The sequence below is a fragment of the Nyctereutes procyonoides genome, unplaced genomic scaffold (genome assembly GCF_905146905.1).
Source record: "Nyctereutes procyonoides isolate TBG_1078 unplaced genomic scaffold, NYPRO_anot_genome, whole genome shotgun sequence".
In the NCBI taxonomy this organism is placed as follows: Eukaryota; Metazoa; Chordata; class Mammalia; order Carnivora; family Canidae; genus Nyctereutes; species Nyctereutes procyonoides.
The window spans coordinates 48,226,078-48,247,963 of NW_026575142.1; the positions used below are offsets into that span (position 1 = coordinate 48,226,078).

The 21,886-nt window shown below is 55.5% G+C and overlaps 2 protein-coding genes across 7 annotated transcripts; one reads left to right on the forward strand and one right to left on the reverse strand.

Moving 5' to 3' along the window:
• Window positions 1–4,532: 4,532 nt before the first annotated feature.
• On the forward strand, window positions 4,533–16,053 carry VWA5B2 (von Willebrand factor A domain containing 5B2). Of its 4 annotated transcripts, XM_055308366.1 has the most exons (21): window positions 4,533–4,621; window positions 4,809–4,989; window positions 5,214–5,358; window positions 5,450–5,620; window positions 7,381–7,600; window positions 7,780–7,937; window positions 8,472–8,603; window positions 8,834–8,958; window positions 9,357–9,512; window positions 9,905–10,015; window positions 10,095–10,303; window positions 10,395–10,506; window positions 11,013–11,198; window positions 12,051–12,222; window positions 12,310–12,623; window positions 13,099–13,288; window positions 13,391–13,747; window positions 14,530–14,667; window positions 14,757–14,840; window positions 14,919–15,142; window positions 15,229–16,053. In XM_055308366.1, the coding sequence occupies exons 3-21, from the start codon at window positions 5,220–5,222 to the stop codon at window positions 15,775–15,777; spliced, it is 3,747 nt and encodes a 1,248-aa protein (XP_055164341.1). In that variant the 5' UTR covers window positions 4,533–4,621; window positions 4,809–4,989; window positions 5,214–5,219; the 3' UTR covers window positions 15,778–16,053. The 4 variants fall into 4 exon arrangements, with proteins under 4 accessions (XP_055164341.1, XP_055164340.1, XP_055164342.1 ...); XM_055308365.1 differs by lacking the exon at window positions 4,809–4,989; XM_055308367.1 differs by lacking the exon at window positions 4,809–4,989 and having other exon boundaries at window positions 12,313–12,623.
• Window positions 16,054–16,136: 83 nt separating this feature from the next.
• Window positions 16,137–21,570, reverse strand: ALG3 (ALG3 alpha-1,3- mannosyltransferase). Of its 3 annotated transcripts, none has more exons than XM_055308369.1 (9): window positions 21,346–21,569; window positions 19,315–19,414; window positions 19,078–19,225; window positions 18,809–18,969; window positions 18,158–18,278; window positions 17,554–17,759; window positions 17,334–17,411; window positions 16,528–16,671; window positions 16,137–16,387 (listed from the first exon to the last, which is right to left on the reverse strand). In XM_055308369.1, the coding sequence occupies exons 1-9, from the start codon at window positions 21,539–21,541 to the stop codon at window positions 16,225–16,227; spliced, it is 1,317 nt and encodes a 438-aa protein (XP_055164344.1). In that variant the 5' UTR covers window positions 21,542–21,569; the 3' UTR covers window positions 16,137–16,224. The 3 variants fall into 3 exon arrangements, with proteins under 3 accessions (XP_055164344.1, XP_055164346.1, XP_055164345.1); XM_055308371.1 differs by having other exon boundaries at window positions 21,383–21,498; XM_055308370.1 differs by lacking the exon at window positions 17,334–17,411 and having other exon boundaries at window positions 16,528–16,670; window positions 21,346–21,570.
• Window positions 21,571–21,886: the final 316 nt, after the last annotated feature.

The following is a 21,886-nucleotide window of genomic DNA, read 5'->3' on the forward strand; positions in this document are numbered from 1 at the left end:
CAACAAGAGGGGATTCTCCAGCAGACCGCCTTCAGATTACCTCCGTACCATCCCTCTCCTGGATCTCCAGCCTGCCAGCCCACAGGGCACATTTGAACCTTCCAGCCTCATAATTGAGTGACTTTATTCCTTATAATAAATAAGTAATATAAGTATAAACATAAACACACACTTTATAAGTGATATAGATCTATCTCCCATTGGTTTTATTTCTCTGGAGAACCCTAACACATCACCTTAAGCAAATGATCACAATTAATAACTCCAGTAGAGGTGCCTGGGTGGCTCAGTGGTTGAGAATCTGCCTTCAGCTCAGGTCATGATCTCGGGGTCCTGGGATCGAGTCCCGCATGGGGCTCCCCGCAGGGAGACTGCTTCTCTCTCTGCCTATGTCTCTGCCTCTCTGTGTGTCTCTCATGAATAAATAAATAAGATCTTCAAAAAAAAAAAAAAAAAAACAGGTGACCTGGCTGAGCTTCATTTTCGGAGCCCATTTCCCTTTGGGTTTACCCTTTCCCTGCCTCCTATCCCTCGGTAAAGGTTGTTGACATGTTCCAGCTCCCACCTGGGCAGAGTTAGCCTGAGTAGAGGAGTGAGTTTGAACCCTCCTTCTCGGGCCAGATCAGAGGAAGAGCAGCACCCTACAGTCAGCTCGGTGGTGGCCAAGGTGGGTAGATGTCCTAGACAGGCACTTCAGTGGCCCAGTTGGCTACCCCACACAAAGATTAGAAAATTGGGTCAATTTGAGTTTCCTCACATCATCACTGCACCTGAGTCAATCAACGTTTATTGGGCACCTGCTGTGTTCCAGGCTGTGGGGTAGGATGAGGGAGTCACTCCTAGGGGTTCTCACGGGTTCAAGAGAACATGGGCTTTCTAGCTTCAGTTCCCTTTCCTGTCCCATTCCCTGCCTGGGTCCCATGAACTCCCCTATCTGCCCACTGGCTTGGCACTAGGTCTCCTGCATGATGGTGGGACAATCTCTTGCTCTTCCTGCCCCCCCCTCTTTTTGGGTCAGCCAAGACTGATGAGTATTTTCTAAAGGAAGTATATTAAGAGACATATAGGGAGGGAGGCCTGGATGGCTCAGCGGTTGAGCGTCTGCCTTTGTTCAGGGCATGATCCTGAAGTCCTAGGATCGAATCCCATATGGGGCTTCCTGCATGGAGCCTGCTTCTCCCTCTACCTATATCTCTGTGTCTCTCGTGAATAAATAAAATATTTAAAAAAAGAGAGACATAGGGAATCTAAATGGATGGTGGTGATCATTTTACAATATATACTACATATATCAAATCAGTATGTTATATAACCTAAAACAAATGCAATGTTATATGTCAATTATATCTCAATTAAAAAACCAGGAAAAAAAGAGACTTAGAGAAAATCAAAGAGAAATAGACTAAGAAATAACATCAAGAAAACCATATTGTCTATGGTGATAGTTTAAAAACAAGGCTGCTGGGGCCAGACCATGTGAGTTCCACATCCATCCTGGCTCTACCACTCTACTAGCTTATGACGAGCGAGTTACTTATTCTGTCCCGCCTTGGGTTTTCTCATCTGTAAGATAATAATAATACCTATTTCTTGGGCTTTCTTGATCATTAAAGGAGGTAACCCATACTTAGTGCAGCACCTGGCCTTATACTTTCCTTAGTCCCTCTGGCTCTTTCACCTTTTTGTGAGCTGATTCCTCTGCCTGAAATATCTTCTCCTTCATTCCTTAACTTCTATTTAGGACTTGGCTTAAATGGGAACCAGCACATCACCACCACCAAGTTAGGTGCCTCTCCTAAAAATTCCCTGTTAAAAGCTTTCTAATATCCCTTATGGCTAATGCAGCACTCATCTTAATCTAGAGTAACTATGTATTTGCCTTCTTCACTAAGTGGGAGCTTTCAAGGCAGAGGCTATGCCTTTTATCCTCCGCTCCCTCCCCTATGCCTGGCACCTAGCCAACCACTCAAGCTCCAGGCCATTCCTTAGCCCGGCCAAAGACCTCCTCCATCTCCTGGAACCTGGTTCTGGGGCCCTGTGGGACTGTGCTGTCCTTTCTCATCCTCAGCTGCCTGTCATACTGCAGCCCCACCACCAAAGCAGTTCCCATCTGGGCCTTAGAGACCCCCTTACTTTTTTTTTTTTTTAAGATTTTATTTATTTATTCATGAGAGGCACACAGAGAGAGAGAGAGGCAGAGACACAGGCAGAGGGAGAAGCAGTCCATGCTGGGAGCCCGATGTGGGACTCGATCCTGGGACTCCAGGATCACACCCTGGGTAAAAGGCAGGTGCTAAACCGCTGAGCCACCCAGGGATCCCCTAGAGACCCCCTTATTAACCCTGCAGAGCCCACTCTGCTGGTGGTGGCAGTGGGGGGGGGGGCAGCAGCCTGCACTGCCCTGCCCTATCCTGCAAGATGCTTTACCCCTCTTGCCCTCTTGATGAACTTGCCTCAACTAAGACAGCCTTTCCAGCAGGATTTCAGGGCTGGCTCAACTTCCCGGCAAAGCTTGGCTTCTACCAACGTGTTGTCTAGTCTTTGACAGGGACACCATCTTCCTGCAAGACTGTCTTACATCTGATAAGAACCTCAGAACCCAAAACAAGGACCTCTTTTTCCATTTCTATATATTTGATTCTCCCTAATGACTTCTTCCTGCAGCTTCGTGTTGGCCTGAGTGGGTCACATGGAGTCTTGGTCCATTTGCACATTTGCACAAAAATGCCAGTAAGGAGGTGGCCACTGCCTGGACTTCCAAGGAGATCTCAGGACCAGGCTGGTCCTGGCTGGACACCTGGGTCCCCCAGAGGGGAAATCAGACCACTCACCATCCACTGTTTCTCCCCTAAGCCTGGAAGAGGGACCCTAACTCTGAATGAGGCTGGGGGCAGGTTCAGCAGAGAAGGGAAGGGAAGAGTCAATGGAACCATAGTTCAGATGGTGTGGAGAGGACAGACCTGGGACCCAGGTGGAGCTCCCTGTGAACTGGATGGTTCATTGCAATCATGTCTATGTTTCTTGTACTGTCCTTTTGAATTTTCACCCATGAAGTTTCCTGGGAAAAGGTCAAATTATCTCCATCATGCTAAGTGGTTTGAGCAAAAGAGAGTGTTGGGGTCGAGGGCTCAGGTGCTCAAAGAGGCAGGAGATCCCCCTGTGATCAGTAATCATACTGATCTGATAGTGACCAGAATCAGAAGGACGGAGTAGGGATCCCTGGGTGGCTCAGAGGTTTAGTGCCTGCCTTTGGCCCAGAGTATGATCCTGGAGTCCCGGGATCCAGTCCCACACCAGCTCCCTGCATGGAGCCTGCTTCTCCCTCTGCCTGTGTCTCTGCCTCTCTCTGTGTCTCTCATGAATAAATAAAACCTTAAAAAAAAAAAAAAAAAAAGGACAGAGTAAAGGGGAAAGGTAAGAACCCTGGGTCTGGCTTGAAAGACCACGCCCACTGGCTGCCCCAGGCCCAGCCCCCAGTTCTCCTCAGAGCTCTTTTTGCAGAATCTGAGTGTGGCCTCTGCAAAGAAAGCTTGCATGGGTGACCCCCAAATGTATGCACTTCCTCAGGACTTCCAGATTCCCTGAGGGATCCTGGGAGAGGTTTACAGATTTCCCTAAGCTTTTGTACTGTAACACTGTCAGGCTGTAAGAGTGTTCTGCCAATAACAAGAGACCTGTTTATAAGCAGGAATATTTTCTCCTGTGGGTGCTTTGGTGATGGGGTGAGGTGGGGGTCGCTGCTATGATGGGGCAGTCTCAAGCCAAGGGAAGGCCTCACTTCCAGGGCGGTGAGCCCCCGGAGGTAGCAGGGAGTTAGAAGCCTGAGGGGCTGTTCCTGCCTCCTACTGTCTCCACTCCCAGAAAAGGGGGAGGGGAGGCCGCACTGCAGCGACAGGAATGCTGGCTGCTTGGGGCTGGGGGCAAATCGCTGCAATGATGAGGGGTCCCTACTTGGAGTGAGTGGTCATTGAAGTGGTCACGAGAGCCGAAGAGAGCTGCAGGGGTCGGGAGGGTTTCTGCCGTGATGAAGGAGTACTTTGCAAAGCAAAAAAGGCTCTTTTCGGGGGAGGAGGGTTCCTGCGGCGATGAAGCTGTGGGATCGCTGCAGTGATGAAAGAGGGTCACCGCACTGACGGGAAAGCACAGCCAGGACGCGAAGTGGGGGGACGGTGGGACGGCTGGAGTCGCTGCAGTGCTGGGGGCGGGGGCTGCGACTGAGCCCACCGCTGCGCTTGCAGCAGCTCCGCTTCCCGGAGGACGGGGCGGGGGGTGGGGGGGCTCCGGGCGCCCGGGGGCCTCGTGGCCGGGGGGCCGTGCGGCGGCGGGGCCGCGGGTCCTGCACTGCGGCGCGGGGCCGAGCCGGGGCGGCGGGGGCTGGCGCGGGGGTGGCCGGGCGCCCGAAGCGGGGGCGGAGGGGAGCGGCCCCCCGCCGCAGCGGCAGGCGGGGCCGGGGCGGGCCGAGGGCGGCGCTCCTGAGCGGGGCGGGCCCGGCACCCGCAGAGCCGACGCCCCTGCGCGGACTCAGAGCGGCCGCCGCGGGAGCCGGGAGCGGGTGCCCGGCAGGTGCCCGGACCCACCCCGGCCCGGTGGTGGCGCCCAGATCTCGGCAGAGGACGCCGCGGTGAGGCTGGGCGGCCCGCGGGGAGGGCGGGGACCCCTACACCCAGCCGGCTGCACCCCCTGAGCTCGGCTCCGTTCTGCCGGGGGGGGGGGGGACGCGGGTGCCCTGGGCCGCCCCCACGGTAGCCCCCGCCCCAACACCCCTCCGGGTCTCGGCGCTCCCCCCCAGCCCCTCCGCTCCCCCGCAGCCCCTGCCGGCGCCCCAGTCAGGCTACGGCGCTCGGGCTCCCGGCCGCGGCCGCCCCTCGCCGGCGGGGACCTCGGGGGTGCTGGCCCTTTAAACCCCGCTCTTCGCCCGGAGCATCCTCCCTCTCGCCGCCCGCGCCACTCCGACAGCTGGCAGCCGCGGGGAGCCCCGGGGGCCGGCAGGTACGGGGGCGGCGGCAGCTGCGACCCCCGGCCCCACCCTCCTCCCCGGGCGCCCGCGGCGCCGGTTAATCATTAACCCCCGGCTCGCCGGCTCCCGGGTAACGGGCCCGGATGCCCATCACGCCACCCCCCTCCCCGCGCCACCTGTCGGGCCCGCGCGAGCCCCCGCTCCTGGCCCCCGCGCCCGGGCCCGACCCCCCCGCGCTCCCGCCCCCCGCCCGCAGCGCGCCATGCCCGGCCTGTACTGCCCCTCCGGCTGGACGCCGCTGCCGCTCACCGACTCCTGGGTGCGGGCCAGCGCCAACGGCCCGTGCCTCAGCCTGCGGGCCCGGCTCACCTACCGCAACCCGCAGCCGCAGCCGGTGGAAGGTGAGAGCCGCGCGGGGCGGGGCGCGGGGGGCGCGGGGGGCGCGGGGGCCGGCGAGGTCCGACGCCGCCTGTGCCCCGCGCCCCGCCGCAGGCGTCTTCGTGTACCCGCTGGCGGAGGCCGAAGTGGTCTCGGGCTTCGAGGCGGAGGCGGCCGGACGGCGCGTCTCGTTCCAGCTGCAGAGCCGGCGGCGCTCGCAGGCCGCCTGCTGCCGCGCGCTGGGCCCCGGCTGGGGGGCCCCCACGCCCCGCCGCTGCCCGCAGGGTGAGTGCGGGCCCCGCCCCCGCCCCCGCCCCCGCCCCGCTCTGCGGCCCTCGCCTGCCCGCTGCCCCCCAGCCGCTGAGCCGCTCATCCATCAGTTCATGCCTTTATTCAACAGTCGCGGACCCGGCGCCTGCGGGGGCCCGGGGGACTGTGACCCAGGCCTGACCTGAGCTTGCTCCCCGCCCGGAGCCTGGGCCAGGGCCTTGGTCACCTCCAAGCTCCCCGCGCCCCGCACCGAGGCCCCTGACGGCTGGGCTGGGGAATGGAAGCCCACCCCCGTGCTAGGTTCCGTGGCTTGCGCTTCATTCTTTCATTTATTTGCACATTCATTCCTGTACATGGGATTTGCCATCCCGGTAAGAGAGACAGAATCCAGTGGCGCTGAGAGTTGGTATAAGCCCAGCAGTTAGTTAGAGACCAGAGGGAACTCTGGATTGAGGCCCCAGGAATGTTCCAGAAGGAAGTGGAGCGGCATTTGACCAAAAGGAAGGGTATGACTCCTGAAGTGCAGAGGAGGGAAAAGGCACTCCAGTCAGGAGCAATGGTGTAAGCAAAGGTCTGGAAGTAAGTTGTGTTGAGTGATGGTAATAAAATACCTCGTGTTTGTAGTAATTTACAGTTGACAGAGTCCAGTCACTGGTGTCACCTCATTTGAATCCAGAGAGGTATGTAATGTAAGTGCTGTTCTCTATCCCCGTGTTACAGGTGTGAAAATAATAGTAACAGCCTCTGTGTGTTGGATGCTGGGCACACACTATCTCATTTATTCCTCACCATAGTTTTTGAGATGTAGTTCTTATGATTCCCATTTCATGGATGAAGAAACTGAGGTTTCTCAAGACAAGACTTACCAAAGGGCAGAATTAAGTCATAGAGCTGAGACACAAAACCTGATCCTGTGCCCTCTCCACTCTATCAGGCTGTCCCCAAGCCTCACCTGGTTGCAATAAAAGCCCCTTTCTTCCTTCTCTTTTCTTTCCTTCCATCTTCTTCCCTTCATTTATTCTGCAAGCATTTCTCCAAAGAATGGATACATGATTACTGTGGAGAAATGAGGCAAAGTAGGGCTATAAAGGTAGCCTGGAGCCAGATCATGTAAGGCCTTGACTGCCGCTGTACACACCTGGCCATTTTTTCTTTAGCAGCACGGACTCCCATGATTCCCCCCTGTCCCCAAATAAACCGACGGTATAAGTAAAGTGTTGTGCTCAGTATGCAAGTACAGCTGTATGTCCTGTAGCCAGCTTCTAAGCAGATGACTCCTTCTAAACTCCTCTTGGGTAGAAAATTCTAGAGCTACTACTATGGGCAGTGGGGAGCTCCGGACTGGGGACTTGTGAGCAGGCTGGGTCCCAGACTATGGAAGATGTCAGTCCATATGGGAGGGTCCTTAGGAAGACAATACCCAAGGGTTGAATGGTCAGGCACAGGCTAGGGAAGAGGGACAGAGGGTATGGGTACCCTAGGATCTTGGTGGTGGTGTGGGCATGTCCCCTTCTCCTCAGCTCTCCGTTAGCGGTAATGTCACTGCTTCTTTTCCCGATGACAGCCATATCCTTCTACCACCATCCTGCCTCTCCTTCAGCCATCATTCAGCTCATGCCTCCATTCTGCATCACCAACACATTAGCCCCGTGTCTCTCCCACTTTGGAAAGTTCCCCTTGCCCAGGCTCCCCTGTCTCAGTGCCTGCTCCCATTTCCTATTTCCCCCATCTCTCTCCTTCCAGCCCCCTCTGACCCCTTTTCTCACTCATCGTAGGTCATCTTGTCTTGGATCTGGCCCAGGCCCGGTCCACATTGGTGCTGCCCACAGGCCTCATCAATGCAGCCGGCACCATGACAGTGACCCTGTGCAGCAGCCGGGAGCTGCCCTCAAGGCCTGATGGGGTGCTGCGTGTGGCTCTGCCCTCTGTGCTCACCCCACTGGCCTCACCAGGCCCACCTGGGCCCCCCAGGCCTCCGGGGCTCTGTGACGACAGGTTGGGCCTATGGTGATTCTCTTCGTCCCTCCCTCGGCTTCTCTGGGTCTAGTGCGGGTGAGGGGGCTTTGGTAGGGTGCCCTGGGGGATGGGCAGGGTGGGGAAGGGCTGGGGCCATTCAGCCAGAGGGGCTAGGGGCCTTGTGGTGGCCCAGTGACTCTCCTCATGCTCCCTTCCAGCCCCACCAGCTGCTTCGGGGTGGGCAGCCCTCAGGAGGAAGGGCTGGCCTGGGAGGAGCGAACTGCCCCTCAGGATGTGTTCTCAGGTCCTGCCCGCTGCCCTGCCCCATACACCTTCTCCTTCGAGATGCTGGTCACTGGGCCATGCCTGCTGGCAGGTGGGTGCCCCTCCTAGCATAGCTGACTGGGGAACAATTCAGGGCTCAGGACTGGGAGGAACACAGGATGAAAAGAAAACAAGGAGCTAAGCCTTAGGAATTTCCAGTTTTGGTGGGGGCATCCCCTGGACACTTCTACACAACACACACACACACACCCCTTGATTTGTCAGTGTAACTTATTTATATCCCATTCTACTCACCAATGGGAAGAAAGATGATTACATTGAGAGCGGTCCAAGTGATGAAGTGGAGTTTCCTTGTGCAAGAAGTGGGGGAGGATGCTAAATCAGCAGCTGGTTGATATACGACTGATCAGCCAGGCTCAGAACTGGGAATCCACTTCCCAGCCCACAAAAGCAGACAAAATCCCTCCCTTTGTCCATGCAAGCCGATAGCTCGGACTCTGAGAGCTGGGTGCGACCAGTCCCGATCCTTGCCCGCATCACCGTTGTCTGGCAAGGTGATATTCGTGCTCTAGTACTGGCTTGGGGTGGGGCGATCATCCCCTCTCCCTGCCTGCCTCTCCCTCAGGCCTGGAGAGCCCCTCTCATGCTCTGCGGGCAGATGCCCCACCTCATGCCAGCTCTGCGGCCACCATCTGTGTCACACTAGCAGAGGGCCACCGCTGTGACCGGGTGTTGGAGATCCTGCTGCACCCCAGTGGTGAGAGACTGGGGCAAGGGGGCCAGCTCTGACCTGCTTCAGGAACACCTGGGTAGCGTTTTTCCAGTATAGATTTCTGGGTCCCAAGCCAGATGAATCAAATCATCTGTGAGGGTGGGCTGCATGGTGCAGGGAGGCTGGACTTGCAAGGTCCTCCTGGGACAGTGGGACTGAGCAGTTGGGGTCCAAAGACAGGGACTTTCCTAATAGCTGTGTCCCCTCTTCCCTAGAGCCCCACCAGCCACACCTGATGCTAGAGGCTGGCAGCCTGAGCTCAGCTGAATATGAGGCCCAGGTGAGGGCCCGCCGGGATTTCCAGAGGCTGCAGCGAAAGGACAGTGACGGGGACCGGCAGGTATGGCTGCCTGGAGTCAGGGCCTGGCCTCTGACCTCACCATCAGCTGCACTTGTGCACAAGGAACAAATAAGCAGACTCGTGTTATGATGGGAGGAAGGGAGCTGTGTCTTAGCAGGACCTCGTAGTGGCTGCCACCACCATCCCAAAGGGCTGATGAGTGTTATCATAGGAGGGCCCACGCAAGTCTTCCTGGGGTGTATCTCAGAGCATGGGGGCTAGGACTGACAGGCAGAGACCAGCCACCTGCCTCCGCTCTTTCCTTTATTCAAAGGACTATAAAAAGGAGCCCCCTCGGGTGTATTAGATAGAAAAAGGCCTGAGGGCTAGGTCCCGGTGCCAGCCCGGGCTAGAGTTCCACTAAGCCTGGCCCTGGATGACTTGGGCTCCCACACCAGGTGTGGTTCCTGCAACGACGCTTCCACAAGGACATCCTGCTGAACCCCGTGCTGGTGTTGAGCTTCTGCCCAGACCTGAGCTCCAAGCCTGGGCACCTGGGCACAGCTACACGGGAGCTTCTCTTCCTGTTGGACGGCAGCAGTGTAGCACACAAGGCCTGTGGGGGCATGGTGTGGGCAGGCCTGGGGGCAGGGGCGGGGGGTCTGAGGTGGGCTGGGGGGCAGGCTCTCAAAGACACACGCACGCACACACCCCTACCATACACACATGCATCTCCTGGATTCCAGGAGCCTCTCTTACATGTGAAGTTACATTCATTCACACCGAATCCCAAACCCAAGGATTCACCTACCCCTCCAGGGGCTGTCACACACTCAGCCTCCCTCACACTTTAGGGTCCCCCGCCTCATCTGACACGCACAGGGCCTCTCCCAGACCACCACCACCAGCCCCTCATTTTCACGCAGCCTGGAGAAGGCAGGCAGTCTGGCATCCCTACCACTGTCCATGGGGCCTGCTTCACGCTGCCCTCCCCGGCCCTCCCCAGGATGCCATTGTTTTGGCCGTGAAGTCACTGCCACCACAGACGCTCATCAACCTGGCCATGTTCGGCACGGTGGTGCAGCCCCTCTTCCCAGAGAGCCGGCCTTGCAGTGATGTGAGTACGGTCCAGGGATTTGGGGGCCTAATGAAGATGTTTCAGCCTGGCGTGACCAAAGGATGCCTTTTCTTCCCAGGACACTATGCAGCTGATCTGTGAGAACGTTGAGACCCTGCAGGCAGCAAGTGGCCCCCCAGATGTGCTGGCCGCGCTGACCTGGGCCATGGGGCAGCCCCAGCACAAGGCCCACCCTAGGCAGCTGTTCCTGCTGACTGCTGCCTCACCCGTGGCTGCTGCTACCCATCAAACCCTGGAGCTCATGAGGTGGCACAGGGGGGCAGCCAGGTATGGGGTGGACGGAGGAGCCAGGTGCCTGAGACTGACCCCTGCCCCAAGAGGCTCCTGAAGGTCACAGCTGCTTCCCTTTCCTCATCAGGTGCTTCTCCTTTGGGTTGGGGCCTGCCTGCCACCAGCTGCTTCAGGGTCTGTCTGCCCTCAGCAGGGGCCAGGCCTATTTCCCGAGGCCTGGGGAGAGGCTGCAGCCCATGGTGAGCTTGAGCCCTGTTCCCTACTCCCAGGAGTCCTTCCCCCAAGTTACACTAAGCCTGCAGCAGAACCCAGTCAAGTCTCGGGGTCTCTTGGCACCCATGACCAGGACTTCTCCCCCATTCCAATTCCTCTCCTCTGAGATGCCAATCAGGAGAGGAGCTGCTAGTGCTGTTGTGAGGTACTGCAGGAGGCAGAGGTGCGGGGGACATGGCCTCTGACCACCCCCTAAATCTTACTCTGTTTTGTTCTGGTGCTGAGCCACATCCCCGACAAATCTTGCCTCATCCACAGGCGTGGCTCAGGCCAGGAGACAGACCAAACCCTGAGGGCTGAGCACTCAGTCCCCTTGCTTATTTCTACCCTTCCTTCCTTTGACCCCAGTCTGACCCTGCTCCCCTCAGCCCAGGGGCTGGGCAAATGGCATCAGCCGAAGGGTGGCCTTCCCACTCTCTGGGCTGTGTGGCGCCTCTCTCTCCCATGTCCTCCCTCTGGTCATTCCTCACAGCTGGTGCAGGCTCTGCGGAAGGCACTGGAACCTGCTTTGAGCGACATCTCTGTGGACTGGTTTGTGCCTGATGCGGTGGAGGCACTGCTGACCCCCCGGGAGATCCCAGCACTCTACCCTGGGGACCAGCTGCTCGGTTACTGCTCACTCTTCAGGGTAGATGGCTTCCGGCCCCGCGGCCCAGGGGTAGGCCTGGGCTGGGGTGCGGGTGGTAGGTCTGGGATGTCTAAAGTCCCTGCATGTCTTCTTCCACTCCCTGTGCCTCTCCCTGCCAAGCTCTCCTACTGCACCCCCAGCCTCCCCAGAGATGACACTGGGCTCCTCAAGGGGATCCAGTCTGCCCTCTACATGAGGTCTTCCACTGAACTGCCCCAGAAAGTGTTGTCCCTGGCCTTTTCCCAAGGTCATCCAAGCACACAGCCACAGAAGACAGCCCTAGCACTTGCTATGAGTTTTGTTGAAATTCACTTGTTTCTTCACATAGTGCCCTAGAGAAAGCACCATTTGGGTTATTTCCTAGAACACTCAGAAACATAGTCTAGATGAAATCTCAGATCCCACCTCTAGCATGTACTAGCCATTTGATTTTGGGTGAGTCACTTCACCTCTCTGAGCCCATTTCCTCATACTCATTTTTGTTATAGGGTTGTTGTAACTGGAGGTCACGACGTGCACACTCTTGGTAGGACACTTGACATGTAGTAGGAGTTTAAGAAATGATAGTTATTTTTATTTATAAAAAGCTTTCTCTCTCTACAAGAAATAAGCACACTTCCTCATCTTGATCATGAGAGCTATATAATGGAGCGGTGGCCTTTTTGCCTGCCTGCCAGGAAGCTCAGGGCCAAACCTGAAGCTCAGCCACAACAGTTCTATTAACCTTATGATTACCTTATATGCTTCCTCCGTCCTCAGTACTAGGCTTTCATTTCTGGTTTAACTTTATTGCCTCTTGTGGTGAGACATCTTAAATCCTGTTTGGAAAGAGGCAGCATAAAACTACAATCAGGTTTTTCTCCAATGACTGTCCCTCTCTAGGGCCAAGAACCTGGCTGGCAGAGCTTGGGAGGCTCTGTGTTCCCATCCCCAGAGGAAGTCCCATGTGCCACCAGTCCTGGCACCGAGCCCACTGGCACCTCAGAGCTCCTGGGAACAGGCACTGTGTCAGCGGAGCTGTCCAGTCCATGGGCTGCTGGGGACTCAGAGCAGAGTGAGTACCTGGACACCGCGTGCAGCTGTGTTGGATGAGTGGGCCATAGGAGAGGCCAGGGCTGGAATCTGTTCTCTTGCCTCCCAGCAGGTACTGACGCTCTGACGGACCCAGTCACAGACCCTGGACCCAACCCCTCTGATACAGCCATATGGCGCCGCATCTTCCAGTCATCATACATCCGGGAGCAGTATGTGCTCACCCACTGCTCTGCCAGCCCGGAGCCAGGTCCTGGCTCCACAGGCAGCAGCGAGTCCCCTGGTTCCCAGGACCCTTGCTCCCCCGAGGGCATGGCTCCCCTGCATCTCCCTTCTCAGCAGGGCTGCCGCAGCCTGGCCTGGACAGAACCTGCAGGCTCCCGCTCCTGCCCCCTGCCACCACCCCCACTGGCTTCAGTCAAGGTGAGGCTCAGTCCACATGCATTCTACTACATATCCAGCAAATGTTTATTGACTATCTGCTATATGCCATAAATTGTGCAGTGGTCACTATTAAGTCCAGCTAAAGAGATAAATGGGTAAATCTATGATACCATGTTACACACAGTGGTGAGCACAGCAACATAGTAGCATGGGGAGAGTCAGAGTCAAGATGGCTAGTCCTGTTTGAGGGAGTCAGAAAAGCAAGAGCTACATCTGGAAGAGTAAGTAGGAGGTAGCCAGGCAGGGAGAGAAGACATGAAGAAAAACAGACAAGTAACAATCTCAAGGGAGAAGTTGGGCATGGCGGGGGGAGATGGCACTGGGAAGGGGGCTGGGGGCCACGAGGACTCTGGCCTTGCTCCTGAGGGTAGTGAGCAACTGTCCACCATTTCAAAGGGCTGTGTGGCCAGAGCTCTGTATTCCTTGACTGGCGGCCCCCACTTCTTGTGTACAGTCTGGGGCCCTGAGTGCTGAGGTGCTGGGTCGTCGACGCAGAGCAGCTCTGGCCGGCCGGAGCCTCTCATCACCCCCGGGTCAGATGAACCCAGTCCCTGGCTGTCCCCGGAACCCCTCTCTGGGCATAGCACCAGATGGGCCAGGCCCTGAGTCAGGGCTGCAGCTGGGACAGGGCCCAGATGACTCAGGTAAGGGTTGGATGGGAAGCTGGGTCCTGACATCACAGAGGTCTTAAGAGGTGGAGCCTAGGGTACCATGCTGCCCCTGCCGTTATGGTTGTCTCTCTGCAGGAAACCTGCTCTCCCCAGCAGCTATGGACTGGGACATGTTGATGGAACCTCCCTTCTTATTCTCTGCTATGCCCCACAGTGGGGAGTTGGCCCCTCCGGCAGTGACACTGCCCCCTCAGGCTCCACGCTGCCACGTGGTGATCCGGGCCCTGTGTGGGGAGCAGCCTATGTGCTGGGAGGTGGGCGTTGGGCTAGAGACATTATGGGGACCTGGTGATGCTGGCTCACTGCCTCTATCACCTCCTGAAAGAGAAGGTGCTTGGGACCAAGCACTCCATCGGCTGACGGCAGCCTCCGTGGTCCGGGACAATGAACAGCTGGCTCTCCGTGGAGGGGCTGAGGCCACAGCTGACCAAGGTGAGTTGCTGGTGGGCCCGGTGAGGGCCCAAGGAGCCTGTATGGGGCAGAGAGTGGCAGAGGTGTCGGTCTGTGTGTCTGATCACCCTATGCCTCACTTTGATCACAAACAACTGGAGGTGGTTTACCCATACTGACAAGAAAAAGAAAATAAGCAGGGCAATGGAATGATAAAAGTAGAGAATAGGGTTATATGAAAGATATGCACACCATGAGGTTATATGCCCTTGTGAGCACAGGACCCAAAACTGGCAAGCTTCCTAGCAGCCAAAACAGAGGGAGATGTGATCTTCTTAGTAACTCACAGTGCCTATAACATAAAAACAAATCTGTCATTCAGGTGGACTCCTCTATCAAATACTGAGAATTTCAGTTCTTCAGTGGCACCAGCCACACTTAAAATGCTTAATACTCACACATGGCTAGTAGCTACCCTCCCAAATCATGCAGATCTAGAACATTTCATTCACTGCAGAAAGTTCTATTGGACAGTGCTGAGTGAGCAGAAAAGGCGCCACCTTTTATACACCTAAGGTGGTGTATAAAATGTTGTTTCTGGGTGGCCAGAGGGTCTGGCCCGGCTGCGGGCTGAGGGTTCAGCCTAACTACTGTCAAAAGTTGGGGAGTCTGAGCTGGCTCCAGGAAGGAACTGTACCCTGTTCAAAAGTGGACAGAAGGAAAAGCTAGTGGAAAACGGAGATTTTTTCCTATAAGGCTCTCTGTAGAGGGCAGGTGGGGGAAGCGCACCTGCTCCAGTTCAGCGTGCTGTTCTTTGGTCTCAGGCCATGCCCGGAGGTCCTGGCTCCGAGCCCTTCAGACGAGCAAGGTCAGCTCTGCCCCCTCCTGCTTCACCTGCCCGGTAGCTGTGGATGCGACCACCAGGGAGGTCCTCCCATCAGCCCTGCAGGTGCGGAGCTCAGGTACAGTCCCTCCTAGGTGACCTCTCAGGTGCTGGCCCTCGCTTCACTGCCCGCCTCCTAGTTAATACCCACCTCCTGTGCCCCTACAGAGCTAGCTGAGCCCCCAGGCACTTCTCCAGCTCCTCAGGGCCATCTAGATGCAACTCTTCTGCCCACAGCTGTGCACTCTAAAGGTAACACTCAAAGTCGAGTGGGGGCAGGGAACAGCCACACTTAGGGACCACAACTGGCACTGACTGGCTCCATTGCAGGACTTCAAGGAGGCTCTCTAACAGGCGCCTGGAACCCGACCCAAAATGGCAACCCCAAGGCTGCCACCAGAAGTCCTCATCGCCATCCCCCCCAGCCTCCCTCTAGGCTCGGCCTGGGCAGAGGGAAGGCCAGAGGCTCTGACAGCCACAGACTCTGCAGCCCCAACCAGGGCCAGGGTAGTGACAGCAACAGTGAAGGCAGCGACCATGACTACTTGCCCTTGGTGAGGACTCGGGAGGTGGAGGGTGGTGCTGCCAAGGCCAGGGCACTGTCTCAGCTCGCTTCTCCCCCCACCTCCTCTCTCCTCAGGTGCGGCTGCAGGAGGCACCCGGCTCCTTCCGCCTGGATGCGCCCTTCTGTGCAGCAGTCCGCATCCCACAGGAACGCCTGTGCCGTGCTTCACCCTTTGCTGTGCACCGTGCCAGCCTCAGCCCCACCTCGGCCTCCTCTCCCTGGGCGCTTCTGGGACCTGGTGTTGGCCAGGGTGACAGTGCCACAGCCTCCTGCAGCCCGTCCCCCAGCTCAGGCTCTGGGGGTCCAGGCCAGGTGGATAGTGGGAGGGGCTCAGACACCGAGGCCTCAGAGGGTCCAGAAGGGCTGGGCGGTGCCGACCTGCGGGGCCGGACCTGGGCCACAGCTGTGGCACTGGCATGGCTAGAGCACCGCTGTGCTGCAGCCTTTGGCGAGTGGGAACTAGCAGCAGCTAAAGCAGACTGTTGGCTGCGGGCCCAGCACCTGCCAGATGGCCTTGACCTGGCTGCCCTCAAAGCCGCAGCCCGGGGTCTCTTCCTGCTGCTCCGCCACTGGGACCAGAATCTGCAGCTACACCTGCTGTGCTATAGCCCGGCAAATGTGTGAGGGCTGCCCATCGCTCTGGCTGGCGCTATCCAACAGACTCAAGTCACTGCCACCCAGGGCCGGCTTCTCGGTACTGGGAGGGGCAGGCTGGTATCAGCCTGACCCCCACTGCTTCTCATCTCCTTCCCAGAAACCCCCTGCCCTCACAGAAAGTGCCTGCCTGTGCTCTCTCCCCCTCCTCCCACCCCATGCCCTTTCCCTTCTGAGCTCTGTGCAGTGCAGTGGGAGGGGAGAGAGCCACAGCTCCCAAATCCTATGCAATAAAGTGCCTCTTAGGACTGACCAAATGAGTTCTTTATCTGCAGTGTGCATGCCCCTCACAGCTTGGTGCAGGCACTTCCATGTAGGCTGCACAGAAGTGGACTTGGTAAGGTTTATTGGGAAGGGCACAGAGTCTATTCCCATCCAGAGTCCTAAGAGTGGACTGGAGGGGAAGGGAAGTGGACCTCAGTGGGCTTTCTTGCTGTGCTGGATGCTCTTGGGGAAAGGCTGGGGGCCCAGCCAGAGCTGCAGCAGGATGATAGCATGGCATATGTGCAGGGCAGCAGAGCTGCAGGACGTGGATGGGTATGTGTTCCAGGAGAGCTCGATGAGCCCCAGCACCAGCAACCTGGAGATGAGAAATAAGCTCAGGTTTTGCCCAGTTTCTAAGCCTGCAGCCCTTTGGCTTGCCCCCAACCCTCCACGGTTAGCCTTGGGATGAGGAGCTCCCTGGCCCTTCCCACTAGCCCGGATGGTCCCAGCCAGTACCTGAGCAGATGTGTAAGCCAGCGTGCAGGCGTGGCCCACAGTAGGTAAGGCAGTGTGTGGAAATACCAGACGTAGAACTGGTAGTGGAGGGAGCGGCTGAAGCAGATGCCAATGAAGTTGGAGGTGAAGAGAGTAGAGATGATCTGTATGCAGTGGTCAAGGCCAAGGGCAGGAGTAGAAGGGCCACGAGTTGGGATGGGGGCAGGCAGGGAGGTTCCAAAGCAAAGGGGCAAAAGTTTGGGGTCAGATAGCCCCCTGGATCTACGTTTCTGAGATGCATACTTTTGGACAAGTTTCTTAACTTCTCCAGGCTTGCTCCTCAATCTAATGTGGAGACAAGAATACTAGGACCACAGGGCCTTGTGAGTTTAAATTCATCACTTACAAACTGAGTGACCTAAGTAAATTACTTAAACTCCTTAATGTCTTGATTTTGTCATCTGTAAAATAAGTATAATAATAATAATAATTAAAAAAAGCCTCCCTATTTCAGAGTCTCTTGTGAACTTTACATGTTAGAATGTATGTAAATCTCTGAGGACAGCATCAGGCAGAGAGTAAGTAGTCATAATGGTAAGTCAAATAATATTTAGGATTAAGAATAAAATATGCTTAAATATGTAAAGTGCTTAGCACAGTGGTGCAGAGTGGTGGAGGGAACAGCTCTACTCCATGAACAGGGCCTGTAGTTATTACTGGCACCTCGTTTTCCTTCCCCTGGCTCACCAGCCATCCAGGGCTGACTGACCAGCACCCCAACTGTACCTGGAGAGGGCAAGACTTACCCTCCCATGATTTAAAGGATATGATTGGGTGTGAGGGGCTGCGGTGGAACCTTCCTTTTGGAGGGATCCTTCAGCAGCGACAGGATACTTTCCCCCGTCCTGGGGAGAAGCCATTCAAATATTTATCAAGCCCCCATCCTAGGGCAAGCTCTAGATTCATGCACATGAACTCAACACGTCCCCCAAGCAGGCCCTTTATACTTCCCCCAACTCTGCTCATGATACTGCTCCCCTTTCTCACCTGTGCCACTTGCAGAAGGCAAAGAGAAAGAGCAGGGTGAGGTGGGCAGCCAACAGTGCCACGTGGAAGGCACGATGCAAGAAGAGGGCCTCAGGGAGGAAGCGCCAGTTCACTGTCCAGCGGAAGAGAAACTGGCGGCCAAGGTCAAAGGAGCGGGATAGGTAGCCAATGGGGTTCTCCAGCAGGAAGGGCAGCCCCAGCACCACCTGAAGACAGGTATGACATCAGCAGAGATGCCCAGACTTGAGCTTTCATACTAATCATCAAGGGGAGTGGACAGAGGGTGTAGGTCTCAGGAGATCCCAAATTCCCCCAGAAATAGCAGGAAAGCCAGCCTCCACATCTAGGCCAGAGGCTGGGGCCAAAGAAACTGAGAAGGCAGGTAATAACAGAACTTTAAGTTTGGATTCACCAAGTCATAAATGGGCAGAATCAGACCCTCAGAAACCATCCAGTTCAATGCCCTTATTTTAGAACTAATAAAAGTAAAGCCCAGTATCAACTCCCAAAAACCCTGTTAGCTTTGAGAAAGTCTCAATGATGGAAGGAGGCCAGAGAGTAGCCTCCCCTTCATTAGGAAGGAGAAGGGGTAGTGGGGCAGTACCTGAAGAACAGCACAGATGCCCAACTTGGGAAGGGCTCCACGGAAGCCAAATTGTGTGAGAAGAAGAAACAGCAATCCAGGGGCAAAGAGCAGCACGTTCATCTTCACGGAGACTGCCAGGCTGGGGGAGGTACGGGAGAGGAAGAGTGGAGATCAGCTCCAAGGCCATTTACCCCACTCAAAGATGCATCTCTCCCTGACACACACACACACACACACACACACACACACACACACACACACACACAAAGCAACTCCTCCCCTCCAGGACGGGGCCCACACTCAGAATTGCTGGAAGGAGGGTAAAGCAGCCTGGGAGGAGGCTGAAGGTAAGGGGCAGATACCAAGTCTCTATGCTCAGAGTGAGCCAGCAAATACATGTTTAGAGTATTTAGAATGTGCAAGGACCAACTCCAAAAATAGATGCTGTCTGGAAGGAAAAGAGGATTGGGAAAACTGTGTGTGTTGAGGGGATGGGCACAGAGACTTTCTACAGATCCTAGACTTGTCTAGTAGGGCCCTGACTGACCCATACTGTCTGGTTACTCCCCTACTTCCTCTGCTGCAGAAAACTGGAGGATGGAATTGGGGAATTGGAAAATTAGATGGAAATACAGAGTGGGAGAAGGGGAGGAAGGGAGAGGTGTTGACCTGAAACAGCAGCAGCCCCAGCCCCAGCGCCGGGCCAGCAGGAGGTTGATACTGAGAAAGAGCAGCGCCATGGCCACTGGGTCATTGAAGAGCCTCAGCACGAAGATGGAGTGGACGCGGTAAGAGGCGCAGCACATGAAGAAAAAGACGAAGGGAGGTACCTGAGAGGTGGGGACAATGGGGAACAAGGTCAGCTCACTAACCCTGAGCCATCCCTACTCCTCAGCACTGACAGTTGGGGCCCCCTGGTCCTGGCAGTAAGGACTCACCTTGCAGGTCTGGTGGTAGATCAAGAAGACAAGCAGTAAGGTGGCCAGGTAGAGCACAGCAAAGATGTGCTGGGCCATGCGGATGTCAGTGCCCCGGCCAGTGGCATAATACAGCCCCATAAAGATGTACACAAAGCCGGCTGGGTACCTGGAAGAGGAGTCTGGGTCAGGCTACCCAGCCTGGTATCCAGTCGGTCGGTCCCTCAGGTCCTCACTGAACCCTGTATCACAACTCACACAAGAGGTCCAGTGTCACCCTGCAGTTGGGTGTAGTCATAGGTGCCGTTGATGACGCCTTCCACCTGGGCCATGTAGGCCTTCCAGTCAATCTCTGTATCTGGAAAAGGACAGGACGGTGTGGTTACTTCCAAGTTCAGAACTTGTCTGCCTCACACACACATTCAGCCCATCAAAACACAGAGTTCCAGCTCTTTCCCAGGACATCTATCCCAACCCCTTATCCAACTGCCTATCTCTGGGTGAATCCAAGCAACTCAAAATCAACATGTCTGTAATTGTCTGTACTTGAACTCAAACCATTTACTCCAAAGCTGCTCCCCTTCCTGGGTTCCATGAATGGCACCATCAACCTCCCAGCTGCCCAGGTCACAAACCTGGGTAACATCTTTGACACTTGTTTCTTATTTCCAACACCCAGTCACCAAGTCCTATTTTTCATCCTAAATAACTACTATCTTTCATCCTTTTCTGATATTACATACTTAAATTAAATTTGGAACTGGGCAGCCCGAGTGGCTCAGCGGTTTAGCGCCGCCTTCAGCCCAGGGCCTGATCCTGGAGACCCTGGATCGAGTCCCGCATCAGGCTCCCTGCATGGAGCCTGCTTCTCCCTCTGCCTGTGTTGTGTCTCTGCCTCTCTCTCTCTCTCCCTCTGTGTGTGTGTATGTGCGGCTCATGAATAAATAAATAAAATCTTTAAAAAATAAAATAAAATAAAATAAAATTTGGAACTAACATAATCTCTAGCCTCAATGATGCAACAATTTCCCAATTAGTTTTCCAGCTTCCACGTTTACCCCACTACAATATATATCCCACCCTGCAACCAGAGAGCTCTTCCTATAATAGAAATGTCAGATCTCTCTGCTTAAAACCCTTCAATGATTCCTCAAGGCTCCTAAGATAAAGACTAAAATCTATTATTCCCAGTTCTGGAAGAGGAACCTATGAATTAATGAGGTTAAGTGACTAGTTCAAGATCAGTGAGCTAAGGGTAGAATTGAGATTGGAACTCCATGAGGTTCTAGATTCTTAACCACCATGCTAATTGTCCCCTTCACACAATTTAGACTGCTTCACCATCTGGTCTCAACTTGTACAATCTCATGTCTCACTGCTATCCTCACTTGGATCGTTCCAGCTCTTAAAAAAAAAAAAAAAATTCAGTTCCTCAAAGGAAGCAGGTTCTCTTTTGACTGGAAGTTTTAGTGACAGGATTCTCTGCCTAGAGTGCTCTCTCTCCTCCCCTTTTCTCTCTTTCCTCAACTGCCTTGCTCTTACCTTTCAAGGGGGACTCTAGTAAGCCTTCCTTAACTCATCAAGTCTGGCCTAAGTGCCCTCCTGGGTCCTTTATGGCTCCCTGGCTTACAACTATCATGATGAATGACCCACTATCATTTTCTGCTAACTTATTTTTGCCCAGGCCCATACACCCAAATAGGAAATGTGTCTATTTTTTCACCACTCTACCCCTGGCATCTAACATAGTGCTAAGCACATGATAAACATTCAGTAAATGTGCTGAATTAATTATCTTTAGCAAGAAAGCCTTAAGCCCAGTGTCTAGATTCAGCCTGGAAAGGAGCCCCCAATAAGACCAAAAGGACTCAAGTGGTCACAAAATGCCACAGTGGACAAGAGACTCTGAGACTTCAGAATTGAACAGATGGGAAAATTCGGAGCCAGCAGAGGAAAGGGCATGTCCAAAGCAACAGAGACAAGAAGGAGCAGCAGTACATTAACTTGGACCCAGGTCTTTTGATTTCCAGGCTGGCTTATTTTCTTAGCCTGGCAGGCTGTATGTTCAGGGTAGAGGGCCAATCTCTAGGGTCCCTTCTTCCATCATGGGAGGCGTTAAGACAGGGTTTGCTTTTGTGGAGCAAGCTTGGGACCTGGGTAAAAATCATGGTCTGCAACTGACGGCTGATTGGATCCGGGGTCTGGATTTCAGCTCCAAATCTGGGTCCCAGTTTGGGTAGGGGGTTCGGGTCCCCCTCCCCACCCTCCCCTCCTCCTCGGCGCACTCACATGCCACCCTGTGAATGACCCAGAAGGTGATGCCCACCTCCGCCAGGCAGAGGCAGGCGGCCACCAGCAGCGTGTAGCGCGGCTCCAGCAGTAGTAGGCGCCGCTCTTGCCAGGCGCGCCGCAGCCATTGTCCACAGAGTCCCGCAGCCCGGGTTGCGGGACCGGCCCGGCCGCGCTTCCGAACGCCCGCCGCCATCTTGACGGTGCGCCGCTCGTGTTGGCCCGCCACCCCGGAAGCCCGATCCCTCGGCACTTAGGTTCCGCTGCCCGCGCCGGCCGTCCCAACGGACTGATGCTGACCAGAGTCGCGTCCTATTTTTCTCCATTAAAATTTACTTCTTCCACATCTTTCCTGGTGGACTGCACACTCCGTACGCGCGGGAATAGTCTTACTCCTCAGTACATACTTGGTTCTAGGCACACAGGCGCTAAAGTAGATCGGACGTTTGCTCAGAAGAGCAGCATTCCTCGTGTTCTCCCCTGCCTGGCATCACACTTCGTCCGTGTTCGTCTCTCCTGGAGGCCAAGACCTGTGTCGCGC

Excerpts from the sequence above, each read along its gene's own strand:
- VWA5B2 (XM_055308366.1), top strand. The coding sequence starts at position 5,220 with ATGCCCGGCCTGTACTGCCCCTCCGGCTGGACGCCGCTGCCGCTCACC. Across the intron at positions 10,016-10,094 it reads AGAGCCGGCCTTGCAGTGAT|GACACTATGCAGCTGATCTG; the intron begins GTGAGTACGGTC and ends TTTTCTTCCCAG. Across the intron at positions 13,748-14,529 it reads TGAGGCCACAGCTGACCAAG|GCCATGCCCGGAGGTCCTGG; the intron begins GTGAGTTGCTGG and ends CTTTGGTCTCAG.
- ALG3 (XM_055308369.1), bottom strand. The coding sequence starts at position 21,541 with ATGGCGGCGGGCGTTCGGAAGCGCGGCCGGGCCGGTCCCGCAACCCGG. Across the intron at positions 19,226-19,314 it reads GGTGACACTGGACCTCTTGT|GTACCCAGCCGGCTTTGTGT; the intron begins GTGAGTTGTGAT and ends CTCCTCTTCCAG. Across the intron at positions 17,412-17,553 it reads GCCTTCTGCAAGTGGCACAG|GACGGGGGAAAGTATCCTGT; the intron begins GTGAGAAAGGGG and ends GCTTCTCCCCAG.